This window comes from Larimichthys crocea, chromosome XIII (assembly GCF_000972845.2).
Source record: "Larimichthys crocea isolate SSNF chromosome XIII, L_crocea_2.0, whole genome shotgun sequence".
NCBI classification, from domain to species: Eukaryota; Metazoa; Chordata; class Actinopteri; family Sciaenidae; genus Larimichthys; species Larimichthys crocea.
In genome coordinates this window covers 44078575-44098913 of record NC_040023.1, presented here as the reverse complement: position 1 = coordinate 44098913, position 20339 = coordinate 44078575, and the positions used below count along the sequence as shown (strand labels likewise).

At 42.0% G+C, this 20339-nt stretch overlaps 1 protein-coding gene and 1 long non-coding RNA gene across 2 annotated transcripts; both read right to left on the bottom strand.

The window, feature by feature from the left end:
• Positions 1 to 2024: 2024 nt before the first annotated feature.
• Positions 2025 to 19952, bottom strand: tpd52 (tumor protein D52). Its single transcript, XM_027287372.1, has 6 exons — positions 19799 to 19952; positions 7134 to 7255; positions 6300 to 6444; positions 5997 to 6096; positions 4319 to 4367; positions 2025 to 4169 (listed from the first exon to the last, which is right to left on the bottom strand). The coding sequence occupies exons 1-6, from the start codon at positions 19815 to 19817 to the stop codon at positions 4047 to 4049; spliced, it is 558 nt and encodes a 185-aa protein (XP_027143173.1). The 5' UTR covers positions 19818 to 19952; the 3' UTR covers positions 2025 to 4046.
• LOC113747394 (uncharacterized) lies at positions 11508 to 15054 on the bottom strand. Its single transcript, XR_003463625.1, has 3 exons — positions 13761 to 15054; positions 13002 to 13100; positions 11508 to 12276 (listed from the first exon to the last, which is right to left on the bottom strand). It is a non-coding gene; the product is annotated as an uncharacterized LOC113747394 (long non-coding RNA).
• Positions 19953 to 20339: the final 387 nt, after the last annotated feature.

The following is a 20339-nucleotide window of genomic DNA, read 5'->3' as shown; positions in this document are numbered from 1 at the left end:
AGGCTCACTTCATCATATCGTATCACACACACACACACACACACACACACACACACACACACACACGCACACACACACACACACACACACACACACAGTTGCCAGTATCACAAATTCAGTCTATACATGAGATTCTTTATTGTTAACACACAAAGCACTTGCAATATGTATGTTCTGTCACAAATAGTATACTCTGTTGCACCGATGATGTTTTCTTATCTTCTTTTCCACGATATAATCAAATGAATTCTATGAATATATGATGATTTTTCTTAAAGAAGAAAAATCCACACACACTGACTGTTAACTCCTGTACCATTTTTTTCATTTTTTGCTTTCTTTCTTATCAAATCTCTGTGTAGAAACTGCCTTTGTTCTTGTTGTAAATGGTGTTTTACTGACAAATTCTGTTCTGGTGCTGTTGTTGTTTGACTATGTGTGCAGTTTCGACCTTCTCTGGAGCGTTCTGTGTGACTGGGACACTCTGGAGGCATATGGTTATAACTGAATAAAGATTTTTTGGCAGCTGTTTGTTAGCCACTGTCACTGTGTCTTTTCTCATCTCTCATGTGAGTTCAGAGAACACTTTGCTCGATCACTTTCAGATTTCAGACGAGTGAGAAACTCATTTTTAACCTCTTCTGCCAAGCACATTTACTCCAGTACAGTATTTGACTACACTGTTGGAGTTACTCCTACTTGAGTATTTTAATTCTTTGTCACTTTTTACCTCCACATCACTAAATTCAGGGACAATGACATGATGCATTCTTCTGAATTAAACTACCCAGCAGCTTCTGCGACAGACTGTTTTTAAATTACAGTATTGCCACTTTTATTTTGGTAAGCGATCTGAATTTTTCTGCTTCCTGCTCGTTAATAGTTATGTCTGTTCTCTATCAGAACACTTAATTAGGAGATTACCTCATGAAGGAAAAGATCCTGAAAGCAAACTTAAGTGGAACAGCATCTCAACCGAATAAGGATGTAATTCATGCCTTAATAAAAGTGCATAAACCTGCTCGAAAATAGAGATTCGTCTTCAGCAGTGACACTTCAGGGGGAGTAACATGAAAATAGGTTCTCCATTTTAGTTTGTAACTGATTACTTTTCAGCCTTCTTTATAAACATAAAATATCTTTTCCTACAGGACTTGTTGGAATAAAAAAAAGACTTTAAAAAACCCCATCAGACTATGAGTAACTGACCTTTTTACATGGCACTGAAATCTAAATGTGCACTTCTGTTTTTGCCACCATTTTAAACAGGATGTTGGCATTTCCCTACAGGCTTTTCTCACTCTTCTTTTACAGTATGACAGAAGGTGATAAAGTCCCTGGAAACTTGGATTCATATTTAGATATACACACCAACAACCCCCCAAAACTATCCAATCTATACTTCAAACCATAGACGTACATCACCTTTCCTCATTACAGCTCACTTCAGACCAGTAGAGGAGCAAAGAACTGATTTTTTTTTTTTTTTTGTGGGGAATAACCCAAACTGTTTGGGTACCATCCATGTACGTCATGTATGACCCTCAGTGCTCATTCTAAGAAGCAGATTAAAACATTCTGGGACTTTCATTTCCTCAATGTTCTCCTGGAACTGAGCTTCTGGGGAGAGATTGACTGAATGTAATCGGTTCCAGTTAACTATGAGTCAGTTCAGCAGTTAGTCAGTCAGTGTTTTCTCCAGGCAATCTGGTCCAGTCTGGACCAGAGACTAATGAAGCCATCAGGCGTTGCTTCTGTTCGTGGCTGCCCTCCTGTGTTCAGACAAGGTACTGCAGCTGAATGAGGTTTTGTTTTGTCCTCAGATTGAAGACAGTCTGACTTCTTCTTTTATTTGTATCTTGTCTCGGTTCATTCATTGAGGTGGTTTCCCGTATTAGACAAACTGACACATTAAAAATGTCCCACCCTTCAAACACAGTGCTCTGTCACACTGAGGAACTCCCCTGGAAGTAAAAAAAAATCCCATCTTCACCCCTCATTGTTTCATAAAGACTCAGAATCAGTTTACTCCAGAGGTACTTTTAATTAGAGTACATTTCTTCACTCCATGGTTCCAAATAAAGAACAAACAAATCCTGTGTGTGTGTGTGTGTGACTAAATACAAATAAAGCCCTCATGTCTGAGATAAAAAAAAAGACTTTAATGAATTCTCTCAGTGAACTAGGTCATGGCTAGAAAGTAATGTTACACGAGGACATGAGATGCTGTAGTAGTTAAAAATCCATTCCACTGATGTTGAGCCAGTGGTCGGCCAGCAGGGGAAGACTTGTACCAGGCTGAGGAGAAGTGTTGAAGTCCTGTAAAAACCTTGGCTGTGTTCAGATTGGCTCCGTTTGCCCTTCAAGCTTGATTTAACCTCCATTAGTAGCTCTGTGCATATTAGCCAACCAGAAAAGTGTGTGGTGGGACTCTAACTGTTCAGTAGTTTAATAGTTTCTAGGATAAGAACATATGAAGCAGCATGAGACTGTGGTTGAAAATGTAACGCTGATATTCATATATTTATTCAACATTCATAAAAGCTGTTTGCTCTGTATGAAAGCAGCATGTTCAGGGAACACTGAATAGAATCCTGCTGTGTGCTAAAAGAAGCAGATTTTTGATCGTTGGTGTGATTTCCTAGAAACTTCTGAAGACAGAAATGTAACAGTGACAAGTATCTGGATACATGCTGGCAGCTCTGTGAGGCTCACAGTGCTAACACTCTTTAGCACTAAACACAAAGTACAGCTGAGACTGGTGGGAATGTTGGTAGCTTCGTGAGTATAAGTCACAAATTGACATTGAATTAATAAAGTTATTACAATTTATCTTATTTCAGTCTAGACCAAAGTGGTGGACCAATCATTTAACTAGCCACGAGGAAATGTCCAAATGAAGTTGAACCAACTCTTCTAAAATGATTTGGTCTGTGTGTAGTCTAACCCTTGGCGTGCTTTCATCTGTGACAGAGAGGGTCGAGGGGGCTAGGTGTTACCTCCCACACAGGAACAATGGACAAGTGTTTAAATATTGACTCTGGATCTTGAAGAGACATTTGTTTCACTCTCACCTCGGGTCAAGGCTGAACCTCGGCTGCGTGTTTGCTCTGCCTCTGCTCTGCTGATCTTGGCCGTTTTCCTGCAGCTATCTAAGTGCGGAGATCATTTTCTGACCGACTCTCAACATTGGAAAAAGTGTGTGTTAAAACACCAGCTTTGGAGTGGGTGGTTGTGGTCATGACACTGTATCAGTAGCTCAGCGCTGTGGGTTCAATTACACAAAGTGTTGTACCTACAGTATATGACACAAAATGCATACATTCATATTCTAAACACAGTGTTAGACTATTTGATGATCGTGTGGTGCCCTAAAATTAATAAGATGAAGAAAACTTAAATAAAATTGGCCCCAAAATGGAAACCTTTAGTAAACCAAGGATGGCCCCAAAATGGAGGCAAAACAAGTGCTTACAACTCCAACACACGATGAGGGCCATGCAAGAAGCAATAGGCCAACAACTGCCTGGTGCACATAAAAAGAAAGTTTAAATCTTTCTCTAATGAACTTCAGAAGTGTCAATCTTTCTCAATTTGCACAACTTTCTACACTCAACCAAACATCAATAGTGAAGCAGTGTTACTCTGATAAAGAAAAAACAGCTTTGGAGTTTGGCAGCTTAGATGAAGGCAGAGAGAGAAAGGAGTGCAGGAGGAAAAGGAAAGCCAAACAGCAGGTGGGACTCTTCCCACAGCGAGCCAGAATAGACTCTAAAAAAATATATACGGTCGGCACGAGACCACATGCCTGCACCCGTCCCAAACTTTCAGTTTTCACACCGGTTAGCAAGTGAGCGCACGTGTCAGACAAAAAGAGCAGACAATTACATGACAAAGAAGGCTGTGGTAAGTCATTGTTTCCTATAAAGGGAGACTGGCACACAAAAGTTTAGGGGGGAGTGTAGACGGTCTAGAGGTTAGAGGGTCAAGTGAGGAGGAGGAGGAGGAGGAGGGGGGTGGTGGGAGGTCAGGAGGGGTCAGGCGGGTCAGTTCATTGGCATCTCCTGGGTGGGCAAGTCTTCAGGCTGACTGGACAAAGTGTCGGTGCTGGGATTGGCCGCGTCCTGGTTGTCGGGGTTGGTGGAGGATGCTGGTGGACTCATCTTGGTCTGAAGCAGGAGGGGACGAGAGTAAGAGAAGAAGCTACTGAAGTTCAAATGATTTCGGTGAATGCAAAAACACACAGTCCTGTTTTTTAACACACGTGTGTGTGTGTGTGTGTGTGTGTGTGGCCACGCGTCCTGTTTCTAATCGTTACCTTCAAAGTCTCCACCTTCTCCTCAAATGACTTGAAAGTTGGTGCATTCCTGTGTAAGAAAAAAAAGAATGTATCTGACATGTTTACACACTCTGCCAGGAGTTTGGGAAAGTGGAGATGCAGGCAAGTCGCGCCTTTAAAAAAAGAAAGATGGAGCAGGACTTCCACTCTATTCACACCTTTAGAGGTCATGTCATGTGATACTCCACGCAGACAATGCAGGGTTTTCTAAAGTGACCCCATTCTATTCTGTTGTGGTGAAAAGATGCTGGGAGGTGTTGACTTTCATGAAAACATAACCAAGAGAACGCAGACGGTACAGGACGAGGCACAGACGACATATTTCTCTAAAGCATCAGTGTGTTGGATTCTTACATCTCAAAATACATCCACACTAATACAAACTGAATAAAAATACATCTATACAGAGAGCTGCAGAGCCTGAAAACACAGAAGCACAAACTGAAATTGATGTTGATATTTTGTAATATTTTGGTGGATATAGATCAGCACGTTAATCTTACATAGATCTGAGCCTCTACAGACGATTTATCAACAACTATTTAGATCAGAGTTCACTGTTTTGTTTAGGTTTTTCTCAAATATGAATATTTCTTGGTTTACTTTGTCTTCTGTGATAGTAAAATAAATCTCTTTGTGCTTTAGGTTGTAGGTTGCATAAAATAAGTAATTTGAAGACCTGGTTTGATACATATGAAATACTTTTCATTATTTTCTAACATTTTAGTGACCAAACAACTGATCATGTAATCCATAAATCCGGTAATAATCCACTGATTAATTCTGCATGACATTCATCTTTACCTGCGGCTCCAATCTTTGAAGTTTGGCTACTATTATTTCTGCCGTTGGTCAGAAAACCAAGCAGAGGCGGGCAATTCCAAATTCGCAGCTAATCGATGCTAAACACTGTTTGAACTTAAACATTTGTATCTACATCTGGGTCCTCTTACCTTATGGCAGGCATACTAGCTGAGTGTTGCAATGATCGTATGCTATCCGACAGCATTATGGAGAAGAAAGGGGGCATTAGTGGTCATCTTAGCATAGTACACACACACAGATAAAGTACAAGGCACACACACACACACACACACACACACACACACACACACACACACACACACACACACACAGTACAAACCCTCATTTATTCTACTATATATTCAATGAACAAATAAATCCTATAAATCCTGCCTCATCCCATCAAGATCAATTGTGTATTAACACAATCAGTAATCCTATATATCATGAGGGAAATATCTAGTCATCAAATAACTCACACACACTCTCATACACACATCCCCTTTAACCACCTGTCAGGTTGCTCTTCTTTACTACCCCACCCCTAAAGCAGCTCTGTGTGGAGGCTCATCCGCGAGGCTGCATTTCTCAGCACACTGCTACTTTGAGGGGCCTAATAATCCTGTTTGCAGCTTGGTAATCCAGAGAGAAGAAGAAGGATGACGGGGGAAAAGACAGATTAGGATCTATGGGGGGGGGGACTGAAGCTACACCTCAAATGGAACAAGTGTTGGTCTTTGAAGACTTTTTTTTAAAATCAGGAAATATGATATTACAACAGAATCACAGGGGGGGGGGGGGGTCTACCCGGGTGCAGTTATACTCTCATGCTGGTATCTCCTGTCTGATTCACCTGACGTCCTCCAGCTTCTTGCTGATGGCGGAGCCCACGTTGGAGAATGCTGCTGTAGCCTTCAGACCCGCCTGAGACAGTGTTTCAGAAGTCCTCCAAGCTGAAAGAGATGAGGTGACGGGTGTGAACAGAGAGGATATGAGAGTGGATGAAAGGAGATGCGAGATCAAGGACTAAAGAGAGGCAGCAAGGTTTTAGTTAGCTCCAAGTTAACTATAATGTTTTTAGAGAGAAGCTCATATAAGCAGGTGGAATGGCCTAAAAATCACGATGCTGGATACCAAGCTGGTGGAGTGTACTTACGCGGTGGAGGTGGTGACCTCCTCCAGGTTTGGTGATGTTCTGTTTCAACTCGTTGAGAGGCGTGATGCCCAGCTTCTCTTAATGTCTGCCAACTGCTCTCCTTGGCTGCGAGCACCTGAGACAGAGTCTGGATCTCATCCTCAACCTACACACACACACACACACGCACACACACACACACACACACACACACACACACACACAGAGTTCAAGTAGAGCTGCATCAATCAGTCGAGTAGTCAGGAGGTTAATTGTTTTTTTTTTATTATTTGACTGTTTGGTAAAATAAGACACATTGGACGTTTGTGACTTCTTTAATATAAATATTATTAATAAATTAAAGTTGCTACTCCGCTGCCTGTTCTTCATGTAAAGTAAACAGAAGCTCATGAAGCTCTCTGGATGTGGCTTGTTGGGCAGAATTCCATTTTCATTTGAAAAAAACTTTTGGGTCTGCTAATGAATCATAACAGAAAAGACGCTCCATTTGATGTTTCCCACCACACACACTCCTGGTGAGAGAGCTGCTGGAAATACTGGCTGTCATGGGAATTGCAAATTGGTGAGTAGTCCAACGTCTGAAGAGAGGTAAGTGGTCGGATCAGCTACAAGAGCAACAAGGGACCTGAAATGAGCATGTTATTGATATGGAAGGACGTGCTGCTTATAGGGAGAGGGCACTGTGTGTGAAGACAGGCTGCTCTATAACACCAGGCTAAAGACAGCAGTTGTCAGTTTAAATGCAGGAATAAGAAAAGCCTGCTTTTAAAACTAACCCCTCTCCACAAGATCAGCTCCAACACCTGATCTTGACTCCCTAAACTACAACCTGACCTTGAACAGCTCCTCCTGAAGCTCCTGCCGCTCCTCCTCTGACAAGGACTGGACAGGGGGAGAGGGGTTGACAGACGTCACTGCATCTTCTCCCATCTCTGGGACTGAGTCCGGCTGCTGACCTGGGAGGTAACATTTAAAAAACATGTGAGAGACTGGCTTACACACTGGATTCCTGTGATTGCTGTGTGGCAGTGGTTGGTTGTCAGACCAAAGCTGTTATGGTGTTCCTTCCTGTGCAGGATGATGAGAAGAAACTGGTCATAGAGAAATGTGTGAACGAAGGATGCTGAATTATGCTGTTTGACAGAGAGGAAAATCTAGTTTCCAATCTGACTGTACAGTTGCACACAACACCTTCACCTTCTGACACACACACACACACACACACACACACACACACACACACACACACATACACACACACACACACACAGTGTCTTTGATGCTGCAGTTTCTAACAGAGCTGTGCCCAGTATGAGCAGCAGCAGTGCATCAATAATACAAAGAACTTTCTAGATGGAGACATCCTGGGCTCCGACAGCGTGAGAGAGAACACGAGGATTTGTTAGAACCTGTCAATCAGGACAACAAGCGAGCGAGGACGTTCAGGGCAGAGACAGAAACATGCTCTGAGGTTATTCTTTCTTTGTACCTGCTCTTTCTTCATATTTCAAGGGTTCAGGGGAAAAATATAAAAAGAAAAAATTGAATTGAATAAAAGAGGAAACCCAATAGCTGAATAAAACAGTGTGTGTGGGAAGGATCCAATAAAAGGACACACTGTGTCATAATGTCACAATCTACTAGCATCTTTGTATCTTGGTGCCTGCAAGAAAATGAGAGCTGGCCTGGTACAGTACACTCTGCAGGAAGCTAAATAGCTAAAGCTCATTGAAGAGAGCATCTTGTTGTGCATGTGCTGGCTGTTGTTGGTTATTATCTTATTCAAAAAAACATTTGACTTCTTCTTGCCGAGAGATGATAGCACTCTTGTGTCGGTGTGTGTGTAAATATGAAGCTAATGCCAGCAACTTGTTAGCTTGGGACTAATCTCTGGAGGTGATGAGGCTGCTTACAGGGAGGGGGTCCTGAGGCTGGTGGGGTGGTGTGCTGATAACAACTTGATCCTCAACACCTCTAAAACAAAAGGAGGTGATCGTGGACTACAGGAGCAGGAAGACTGACCTGCAGCCCATCTGCATAAACAGGGAATCTGTGGAGAGGGTGCCCAGCTTCACGTTCCTGGGCGTGCACATGGACGCAGACTCTCTTCTGAGAATCCTCAGGAGGATCAACCTAAAGAGCGAACTGCTGGCCGTCTTATACCACTGCTCCATTGAGAGTGTACTGACATACTGTATCTGTGTGTGGTTTTCCGGCTGCACCATGGCATAGAGAAAGGCACCACAGAGGGTCATTAACACCACCCAGAAGATCATCGGTCACCCTTTCCCCTCCCTACAGAACCTCTACAGCACCCACTGTCTGAGAAGGGCATGCAGCATTCTGAGAGACAGTACACACCCAGGACACCGGGTGCCCTCTGGCAGACGTTTCAGGGACTAACACGGACTAACAGACTGAGAGACAGCTTCTACGAACAAGGCCATAGTCCTGTTAAAACAGTTGACACAATTGTGTTGTTTCAGCCACGGGACACTTGCAATAAAAGACACTTGCAATACTTAGACATGCGCAATAACCCTCTTTGTCAGAAGTGCAATAATATCATACACAATATATGTACAGTTCACAATCATTTATAACTTTATGTCTCTGTTTACGGTCCTGTCTATGGTCCCTTACTTTGTCATTGTATATAGTGTTTCTTTTTTTGTTTGATGGGAGAGCGGTGCTAAAGTATTTTGTACTACTGTGAAATGACAATAAAGATTCTAATTCTAATTCTAAAGACCAGAAATGACAAACAACAATCGAAAGCCTGCCTGTGAGCATCTATAAAGCTCAGTAAGTTCTATTCTGAGCTGTAGTTTGTTCAGTACTAATAAAAATAAATATAAAAATGAGGTTGCCAGCCACATCAACCAACTAGCGGAGAATCCTGAATAAACTGCACCCAGCCATCAAACAGGCTGCCCATAACCTCTACTACCAGGCTCACACATCCTGAAAAGCTTTCTGAACATTCATTCAAGGTACAAAACAAATATTCTCTGCAGTCATCAGTCGTGATCTATATTTTTGTGTCTTCTCAGACTCGGTTTCACCCTCTGACTGCTCTCTCTGATGGATGTGGTCAGTAGTGTGCTCTTTCCATCCTGTGATCCTTGCCCCCCCCCCCCCGCTTTTTTTTCTTCACTAAACAAACCTCTCGTCCTCTCCTCCCACCTCATTCCAAACACTTGGCACCCTTCCCCTCTTTCATGTCCCACCCCAGTACTCCCTGTACTGAGATAGAATGTTTGTCCAGGACAGAGATACTAAACTCACAAGAATCTGTGCATACTCCTGATGAAGACTACAGTGGAATGTCCTCGAGATTGTCTGCAGAGCTGCTCGCTGCCCTCGGCCTTCCGATCACACAGTGTTAACATAAGCTGAGGACCGGGCTGTGTCGTTACTCGTTCTAACATTAATTAACATCATGGGAATAGGAAGAGCTGATTGGATGGGTCTCAAGTGAAAACATTTATATGTCAAAACATGCTTGACATTAAACAAAAAATTCATAATTTAACATGGGAGATGGAGGCTTTTTTAAAAAAATTTTTTACAGTAATTAGGTGAGAAGAAATGCAGTGGAAACACTCCGATTCTCCCCATCTTATACGTGCTCACACACACCAACACACAGAATACACACCTGCTTACAGAGACAGAATTGTGTAATGGACACTTCCCTCTTATAACAGCTGTGTTTAAATAAATGCTGTTAGTGATTGCTGCTCACAAGCTTTTATCTGCTGCAAACACCTTTTTGTTTATTGTACAATCACAGCGAAAGTCCATCACTTCCTCCGGCCGTGGGCCGACACGTTGCATGGTTTCTCTGCGGAAAGTAAAAGTTTGTAACACAGTCAGCAATGTGAGATCTGCACGTCTAAGTGTGAAGGTAGATATGCACCAAATGTATGCCTCGGAGGTGTGTTTCCATTGCAAGGTGCCCCGGAGCAAGAGAGGAAAAGCAGACACAAAGAGAAAGAGAGAAGTTCGTATGTGGGTGTAGGGAGAAGTTTGGCTTGCTACACCAAACTGCATACCGGCCCACATTACTGCCCTACCCCTCTGCTTCAGCTCATTTCCTCTTAGACTAACATGCTCTGCCTTGTGACCACGTGACTCACTGTAGCTTTCAAATCCATAACGACTAATTAGAAAAGCGAGGCTGAAAATAAAGCTGGAGCACGCCTGAAGACATTTTAACTGCCAGCACACTACCACCTTTTTTTTGTGACAACTAGTCACAAGCAGAGCTCTGCAAATGTTTATGTCTGAAACAATGTAGTCTAATCATCTGATAACTACATGACTTTGTTACTTTTTAGCTATGAGATATCTATAAGCAGCACAAAGAAATGTTTTCTTTAGTCTGGAAACTGGTTTGAATTTTGGAAGTATAATACAATCTTAGCTGAGATTAAATATGATAAAACTGAAACAGTTGCGACCCAATAACAAGACTTTGCTCTTCAATCCTCCATACAGCAAAACAATAAAAGCTCTTCCTTTTTTGAGGCAGTGTGAGATGCTTCAGAGACAAAAAGTCACACAAGATTTGTTATGAAGGCATTTCTGTCCTCATCCCTGATTCATGAGACCAGAAGTTTCCCCAAAGTTTGAGATGATTAAATTTAGTTTGAGAGACAACGTGACAAAGGGCAGAGACTCATCACATGAGCCGCCAACAACATGTGGTCCTGTACATTCTGCACGATGTCATCTTCATCAGAGTATGATGGAAAGCAGATGTTACGTGGTGTCTAATTCCTACATTTAAAATATACATTTTGATGGACGACTGTCTTAATGTGGTTAGAAGATATGTGGTGTGAAATCATCAGAATTTCTACACACATAGCAAAGTGCAGACGAGTGTGATCTATAATGCTACTCTATAAACGTGTCATACACAGAATTCACCAGGAGTTCTCAGCTGTTTTGTTCTCCGCAGATGCACAGTCGACATTTGAGCCTATTGTGTTATGAAATATGAGGAAGAAACACAGAAAACAGGCCAGAGCACTTGTGAATACAACATGCTGTACTGGAGCAAGAAGCATTATGATTTTCTAAAATTAAAAAAACAGACTAAGTCTAAATCTGAGTTGTTGTCCCACACACAGCTTTGTGTTCCTCCAAATTTTCCCTGTCCAGTGAACCAAACACATTTTTTTCTTTCTGTCCAGCACACACACACACACACATAAACAAACACACTCCTCACATCCTGCGCCCAGCTCCCTTTCCTCCTTGTGATTACCTCTGGTTTTGACAGCTGGCGAGCTGGGCGGCGTGTCGCTGTAGGCTGGGGAGAGGTAGAGGTAGCTGGCGTTGACTCCTTGCTCAAAGTCAAACGGAGAGTGGTATTCCTCCAGGGGCTCCATGTTCACAGTTTGTAACGTGTTGTTAAGTCGGAGTGACCGCCACCTTCCTACCACCACCGCCACCAACACTACCTAAGCAAAAGCAGCCAAGTGCTGATTGTCTTCATGTGATCTTGGAGCATGCAGGCTCTGTGACTCCTTGTGTACGCTGTCTTGGACTCTTGCGGTGTGTGTGTGGCAGACAGACACAACATCCAAGTGTGTGTGAAGGTGGGAGGACGTTTTGTATTGGCTTACAGGTAGTCAGAAGGTCAGAGTGAGAGTAAAGTGACGCCGGTTTTCCCTCCTCGGTGTCAAGGTGTTGTGAACTGTCTGCTCCTTTCCTTTCTGTTAATAAATTACCTGTCCCTTCAGGCAGCTGTTGAATCAGACACACACCCTCCCACTTCCTCTTAATCCCAAAGGTCAATTCTCAGTCCATCCTCCATACATCCATTTGCACAATCAGTGCTGCTTCCAGAAGCCGCCTGTTGTCAGCAGAGGCAGGTAGTACTGCAGAGAGATTGCGTGACGCTCCAGTTTCAATTCTCTCAGGTCTCTCTGTGAACTCCCTCCCTCACTCTCCATCATCAAGCCTGACATCCAAGGAGGAAATAAAAGAGGTCCCATTTGTGTGGGCTGGTCACGTGACGTGTGAAGAGAGAGAGTGTGTGTGTGTGTGTGTGTGTGTGTGTTGGGAGGGGGGCATTAGATGAAAAGCATAATCTGCAGTGTCCCAGATTACAGCAAAGCACTAATCCAGAGTGGACGGTCCAGCTTGGAGCAGCAGTTATGCTAGTCAGCTAGAATGGAGGAGAGAGACTGCCAGAGGCGACACTTTGTACTGTGTGTGTTCTTAAGAGAAAGTGCTCTGTGTGTAGTAAAGAGGGCATGTGTGTGTTTGTCTGTATGTTTATTATGAATTTTAAGATTTTTGGTACATAAAATGTCCTATCATGATATCTCAAAGCACCAGTTGATAGTTTCAACTGTTCTGCCCATCCGTCAGTCAAAAAATATTTATTTTAATATGTTAAAAGACTAAGAAAACAAAGAAAGATTCATATTTAGGAAACTGGAACCAGTGAAAGATTGACATATTTGCTTGGAAATAAAATGACTTAAAATTAATTAAATCAATTATCTAAATAGATCAATCTCAGATATTTACTCAGATATAGGTACTTGCTTGATCTGTATGGAGTACTGTATGTAACCACTAAACCACAATATTAAGAAAATCAATAAATTCTCAGGCAGGAGTTCAAGCTGCACCCAGAGAGAGCACGTCTCACTGAGGCATCTCAGCGTGTGCACGCACCTGCTGAGGGCTGCGGGGAAGTGGAAAAGCAGCCCGGTGACATTCCAGCAGTAACTTGAAGACAGAGGACGTAGATGCTATTGAGGATTCAGAGGAGCTCTATAAACAGCATGAGGTTTGAAGGGAGGTGGAAAAATAGTCAGAAAGTGAGACATCATCATAAGATAAGGATGCAGTGCTAATGTACATATGCTCTAAGCTTACTCCAGGTGATTTAGTTAAGGCAGAGGTTTGCTCTGGTTGAACACTGATTAATGAGAAAAGACAGAGACAAGAGCAAGAAAACATCCACCAAGTCAATAATAAAGCATCTCCTTATGACTTGGACTCATGCTACAGTTCTGACAATATAAATATGAACATGTGAAGGCTAATGAGAGCAGATGATCCACACAAACACTAAGTGAAAATGATTTCATCTGAGTTCCCATCCACCATGTGTCTGTGGTTAGGAGCCAGACGAGCATGTCTGTCATCTTCTCCAGAAAATTCCCTGCATTAAGAGGAAGACAGGGCGCTACCCTGGAAGTACTGAAGCACCGGGGGACGAATATCACAATCATCTAGACCAAGTGAAGAGGAGGGAGTCTACTATGAAACACATGAGCTATTTTTATATACAGAGTGACAGCAGTGACCATGTTCTGTACAAATCACACGCGAGGCTAACTACTGTAACTGTGCTGTGCCCTGATCTGCAGAGTCAGGCTTCACTGCACCGTGCAAGGTCAGACCAGGAAGTGACACACATACACTCACCCGTCGCCAACTATCAAGTAACAACATGCACGGAAATAGGTCCACGGCAAGGACGATGAATCCTCGCCAGCATCCTTCTTCTCCTCCTGCGATTTTTTTGGTTTTTTTGAATCCATTTTGTTAGGAAGAAACTAAACTGTGCATCATCATGGATGTTAAAATCTTTAAACAAAACCAGGCACACGTGTTCACACACACACACAATCCTATTCTATAGCCCCCCCCCCCCTTTTCTCCCTCAGTAAGTAGCCATATGTGTTAACTATAAAATATGTACTATTATCAGACAACATGATATAACAGCAAAGTGTTTATTTATGGTGAGATGAATGAAATGAAATGCTTTTACATCTTAATACAGACTCAACATTACTTCCGCTCTGCCGCCCTCCTGACCAGTGGAGCCACTTCAGGAGTGACATGTGATCACTGTCATGTGATATTTGTTCAAAATCACTGGTATGTTTGAATGAGATAAATTATGAAATATTACAAATAAAAATTCCATTAAAGTCACAAATGCGCTTCTCTCACCAAAAACATTTTCATGTTCTCGTGTGGGATTCTTTAACATTTACGATTTATTATCTGTCGCAGATAAGAGCACGGACAAACAACTCATCTGCTCAGACTGTAGCCAGGAACAAACAGCCATTTTCAAGTGCTTAATGAGGCACAGCATGAGATCAATTACCTTACTATTCATGGCATACTGTGTCACATGATTAACCTAAAACAAGAGTCATGAGACATGGATGACTGGGGATGCAGCAGGAGTGCCCGCAAAGTTCCCATGACATGTGCATCATGGGAAAAACAGGGGCAACGAGTGGCTTCGCCTCCGATGGAACACAGATTCTGTTCATGTACTGTGAAGCAGAGAGACAACTACAAATCTTTACATTGTGCAGAGAGCCCATGTCTACTACATCTTCAGCCTCAGTCTGATACAGTATCAGCTCTCTGCACCAGTACTGTAGACAGGCATCCAGATCATTGGTGTTTTGGGAAATATGCTATGCTACATATAAAAATGCTAACTGGTTTTATTGGTGAGGTTTAGCTAAGAAGAGTGATACCTCATGTCTGTATGGTTAATATAAAGCTACCAAAAGCAGCCAGCTAGCTTAACTTAGCATAAGGACTGGAAACAGGTATAAACGGCTAGCCTAGCCCTGTCCAAAGGTAATTAATCCATCAGCACCTCTAAAGAGCCCCAAGAGCACGGACAAACATATCAGAATCAGAATCAGAAATACTTTAATAATCCCAGGGGGAAATTATTTTTGTTACATACTTCAGGTATACAAACAAACAAAAACAACAGGGATGGGAATCGAGAACCTGAAGAACCGGTTCTGTGTGTTTCAATTCCATGGTATCGTTTGGCAGTTTATCTAATGATTCTCTTATCGATTCCAGAAAGCACGAATTACGTCACATAACTTCCGCAAGAAGTTAGGCACGCTCGATTCCAGCAAGCACGACTAATTACAGCACGTAACTTACGCAAGTTTCGCACGTGCAGTGCAAACAGTAGTAAACAATGGGACCCACTCGGTTCAAACGCTCCAAAGTTTGGCTGCATTTTACCAAAACAGATGGCAACAGCTCGACTTGCAATTATTGCAAAGTGGAGATAACAGTGTCGGGAGGGAACACGACGAACATGCAGAAATATTTGCGCACACAACATGCAATTTAAATTAATGTCATGTTTTTGACACGCTTCGGACTGGAGATGAATCTCAACCTAGCAACAGCGTCAGCAGCCAGGCTATGACCACCTCTGCGGTTACTACGGAAGTTAACTCTAGTAAGTAACACACTGCCTACATGTTAGCGCGATGTGCCTCTTGCCACAGTTACACATCGTTACTAGGCTGTGGGCCTCTTTTGACCTCGCTGTTGGTTTTGTAAGGACGTGTTACCTCTAACTAAACAAAGTTGATGCTGATCAAACTGTTTGTTCTCCTTTTTTTCCCAAATGAGAATCGATAAGAGAATCGATAAAGAATCAAATTGTTAAGTAGAATCGATAATGCAATCAGAATCGTAAAAATCTTACCAATTCCCATCCCTAACGTGCGCACACACACACACATATATATATTTCTCTCTAAATTAGGTTCATTCTTAAAAAGCCAAGGTCTGACACAGGTCGCAGAATTATCCTAAACATGCATGGGATGACGTAAAAGAAGAAGCCTGTTTCCTGAGTGATAAGAGTCCTCCAACTGTCACATCATAGCTGAGTCTACGTGGCTGATGGAGGGAAACTTAGTGTATGGCCTATTTCTAAAACATACTTCCTACTTCGGATTCCACCGATGAGTCATTAAGAAACAATGATTTTTTGCTGTTATAATACTGATATAACTTATAATACTTAGTTTCAATCACACCTGTGTCTGGATTTTGATATTTTTTATATTAATTAAATATTTAATAATGAGTGATGACAAATTACTTATTTAGCATTGATCTAAATAAGTTGCTGTGCTCCATTTGACAGTGAGGCCCAAGGTTTTATTTCTACAGTGTCATGTTGGAATATACTGAGTGTGGTGCCAGAGCTACCAGACAGGTGAGACCTCTGCTCCAAAACTAAGAATTAAATATCCAGAAATTTGAATGGTTTCTAATTTATATTCCAAGATTTAAAGATAATCTAATAATGAACACACACAATATTTGTGGAACAGTCATCTATATTTGGGTAATCCTTGCCTGGACTTGTCTTGTCACAGATTCTGCGATTTCTTAATGCAGCAGTAAGATTTGCAAAGTGCAGAAGCTTTAAAGGGCTCAACTCTTCAATCCATTATATAGAACGGGGGAACATTTTAATAATATATGACAGCTTTCACTCATGCAACTATCAGCTAAAACTAAAGTTTTCACACAGACAAGGGGATTTCCCTTCAATCTTCCAGATGAGATGTGTGAATCTGCTGTCAGCAGTGCACATACAGGTTTGCTGGTTCGGTTCAGAGTTTTGTGTGTTTTAGTTTAATAATGGTTCACATCAAACCCTTCAGGAACTCTTTTTAAAATGACTTGTGACAGCCATGAGAGGTGTGCGGACAGAGCTGTACATAAATGTAAATGACGGTTTTGGCAAACATCCGCTTCCACCTACATGAAACCTTCAGAGAGAGACAGTAGCTGAGCTGTGTTTGAACTACAAGGCTCACATGATGTAACATAAAGTCTCATGACAAATCATGACAAACCTTTAGGCTAAATATGTACATAGCTGCTGTTATCAACTTATTTACATAAACATACTTTTGCAGCTCACTTCATGTTATTATTTTGAAATCTTTATACATTTAGAAGTCAGTCAGTCTGTTTATGGTCGGGGCTTGTTATCTCTGTGACAGACTGTTCAAACAGCTGAAAGCCTCCACTTGTGCTTCATTGAAATCTAATAAGGAAAAAATGTTGGCCACTGCTCATGATCAGTCTTATTAGGCAACTGAGTTGAAAAACAAGATGGATTGGTAAGACCGACTGTCTTATTTTTCAACATCTGATCTGAGTGAATACCATAAGTCTGTATCATGGGGAAAATTCCAGAAACATCCAAACAACAGTGAAAAGATAGAGATCATGGATGGGTTTCTTATCAGGCAAGACAAAAAAAAAAAATCACATTTTGTGATATGTGGACGAGGGAAATATTCTGAAATACTTCAGGTGAAAAACCTTCAGGGGATTTTTTTTTTAGGAATTAGACTGGGTAATCAAGTGTGAATTAAAAAATAGTACGTGTGGCACGAGGCCTGAATGTGAAAAATGTTGCTTATTTCCAGACATTCACACCACAAATGCTAATACATTAAATCAATGTTTCCACGGTACACCACATGGTTATGTGCTTCACTATGCCAAAAAAGTGAGAACTACTGAAGCAAAGTAATTTCCACTTGAGCAAAATAAAGTCCCATATGATGTACTGGAAAGTTCATTCAAATGCAGGGAAAAGCAAGCACTGAGAAAGAGATGTTAGCTATAAAAAAAAAGGTCATCTACGTCCACACAATCAGAGGACAGCAGACTCTCCCCTGACAGCTCCTTTGAGAAGCACAGGTCAGAACACTGAGCTCCTTTTTCAGTCTGTTATTTGTAAGATTTCACCTGAAATCCTGACAAAAGATTGTGAAACACTCAGTGTAATAAAGAGATTAAACAAGGAAAGGATGAAAAAGTGGAGGTCTGTGTTGAAGCTGAGCTTCATCTGAGCGGAGCAGGCTGAAATCAACAGGTGACGGTGACAAGGAAAATACATTAACAAGGCTGCGGGTACAGATGGTGCCAGGATACGGCTGCCATAGCTACCTGCATGAACCTGACAATGAAAGTGACTCCACTGTCTGTTGCCATGAGAGTGTGGCTATAAAAAAGGAGAAGTCATCAGTTCCTGTGATGATTATGTAAAACGTTTATAATACAATGACAACTGGGAAGGATGGAAACATACTTCTGCAGGCAGATACACACAAAGAAACAAACCAACCTGCAGCACGACACGAGAAAACCACGGTGTGATTTTGATGAATACTAGTGAGCAGTACCAAAGAAAAAGAATGTGACAAAAAACCTTAAAGGCATGATGCAAGGTACAGGAAACCTCCACTGTCAAAGAGGAAGCATGGTCACGAGACAAGTAGCCCCTAACTAACAGTGACTAAGAGGCCATTTTCTTAGAAACACCATGAGGATGGAACACCTCTCAACTAAATAGAACCAAGCAAACATTATCAGCTTTGCCAGCTTCACTCGTTTACTCCAAGGCATTTGGTCTGACATCAACCAGTAACATGTTACATCTGTCAATATACAAAATATGCTGTATTATTTGTCACCTGGAGGCCATAGAAACAGCATGCAGACACCAGGAAATGACATTTCTGCATGGAGGGTTGAAGACTGCTCCTACTGAGGAGAAACGAGGTCAGCTCCCTGCCGTGTTTACCTGGCATCCCATGGAGATGAACAAATACACATTGCTTGCTTCTTTCCACAAGAACTATCTTGCATTGCGCACGAGAGAATTGTGTGTTGTTTTTTTTTAATCGGCTGATCTGAGTCTTACGTGCAAAGCTTTATTTGTTGGAAAAAACAAACAAACGCAGAAGCTGAGAAGCAGCTGTCGCAATAGGCAAACCTGGAGGATGGGGAAAGAGACGCAGGCAGTGTAGAGTTATGAGAGAGAGCAGATGGCTGCCGAGGAGGAGCGGAAATGTCCAGGTAGGTGTGGGAAGCAGAAATGGCAGGACAGAATGCATTCATGGCATACCTGTGGTTTATACACTCACCTTCCTGTCTGTGCATTCAAAAGTCTGGCAGTGCCACATGTGTGCTGAGGCCTGTTTGACCTCACTAACAAAGCTTTAAACACAGACTAATAGAAGACAGTACAATCACATGCACTCATTGCTCTGTTTAAAAAGAAGCACACATGAGAGAGAGTGACTGGAACAGGTACAGTGGAGACAGTGAGCTGTCAAACGGGTGTGACCTACTTATCCCTCTGGTTCTCGTTATAGGGCAAAGTTTTCAGCTAATCTATGAACCATCCCCAAACTGACACATCACAGGGATTCACTTTTTAAAGTCATGCGCCAAATGTAGTTAGCTTTTTCAGAGCCTGTCGAACTTTCCAGGGAATATATATATATTTTTATTTAAATACAAATAACAACTTCCTCGTTTGTTTTTATTGAAGTAGCTCGGTTGGAGGTTACATGCTGTGTGTAACATTAATGTTCAACTTCCGTGGTATTTCCAGTAAACATTTTCTTTCTGTTAATGTGAATTTAAATATTTATTTGCTTCCCAAAGTCTAAACTTTGTCAAAAAAAAAACGCGCTTTATTTGAGTGTGAAAACTAGCATATGTTCCCAACGGCCAAACGTTAGTCACTGCGCAAACTTAGCTAGTTTGCTAAGTTTTATGTGAGACAAAAAGTCCGAACATTCTCGTTAACAACAGCGACAGTGACTGAGAAACTCTTTGAGTAAGTCAAATACCTTTCTGCGTGTCCTCCATGGTTCGGCTGAGAGTTGTTTCTGGCTGTTTTTTGTACGTCCACAGTGTGTAGGTTGCTCACTTCGCTGCAGCAGACCTTCCTGCTCTCTCTCTCATGTTGCCAGGCAGCTCGGCCGGCGTACGGGGTGGGGTTCGCGCTGACGTCATGACGCAGCAGTGTAAACAGAGGCGAGCACGTGGATCAACTTTTACACCGTCAACAACGCACAGCTGCGTGTCCGCGACACGTCACGCTTTGTTTTACTACTGTACAACACAGGCTCAGACATCCTTAAACGTCATGCCTGAACTATGCACTGTTTTATAGAACAATGCTTCTCATGTAAATTTAACTTAAAATGGATTTAAGATTAAAGATGTATTATGATATAAACCTGCTGCTTCTGATGGCAAGGGGAGGCAGGGACAGAGCAGCGCAGTGCAGTATCTCTATAAAATGTGTCTTCTTTAATTAAAATCCATGTATGAGTTATGAAAGACTAAATAAAAAACAAAATATACCTGATGTGCCACATATGTAGA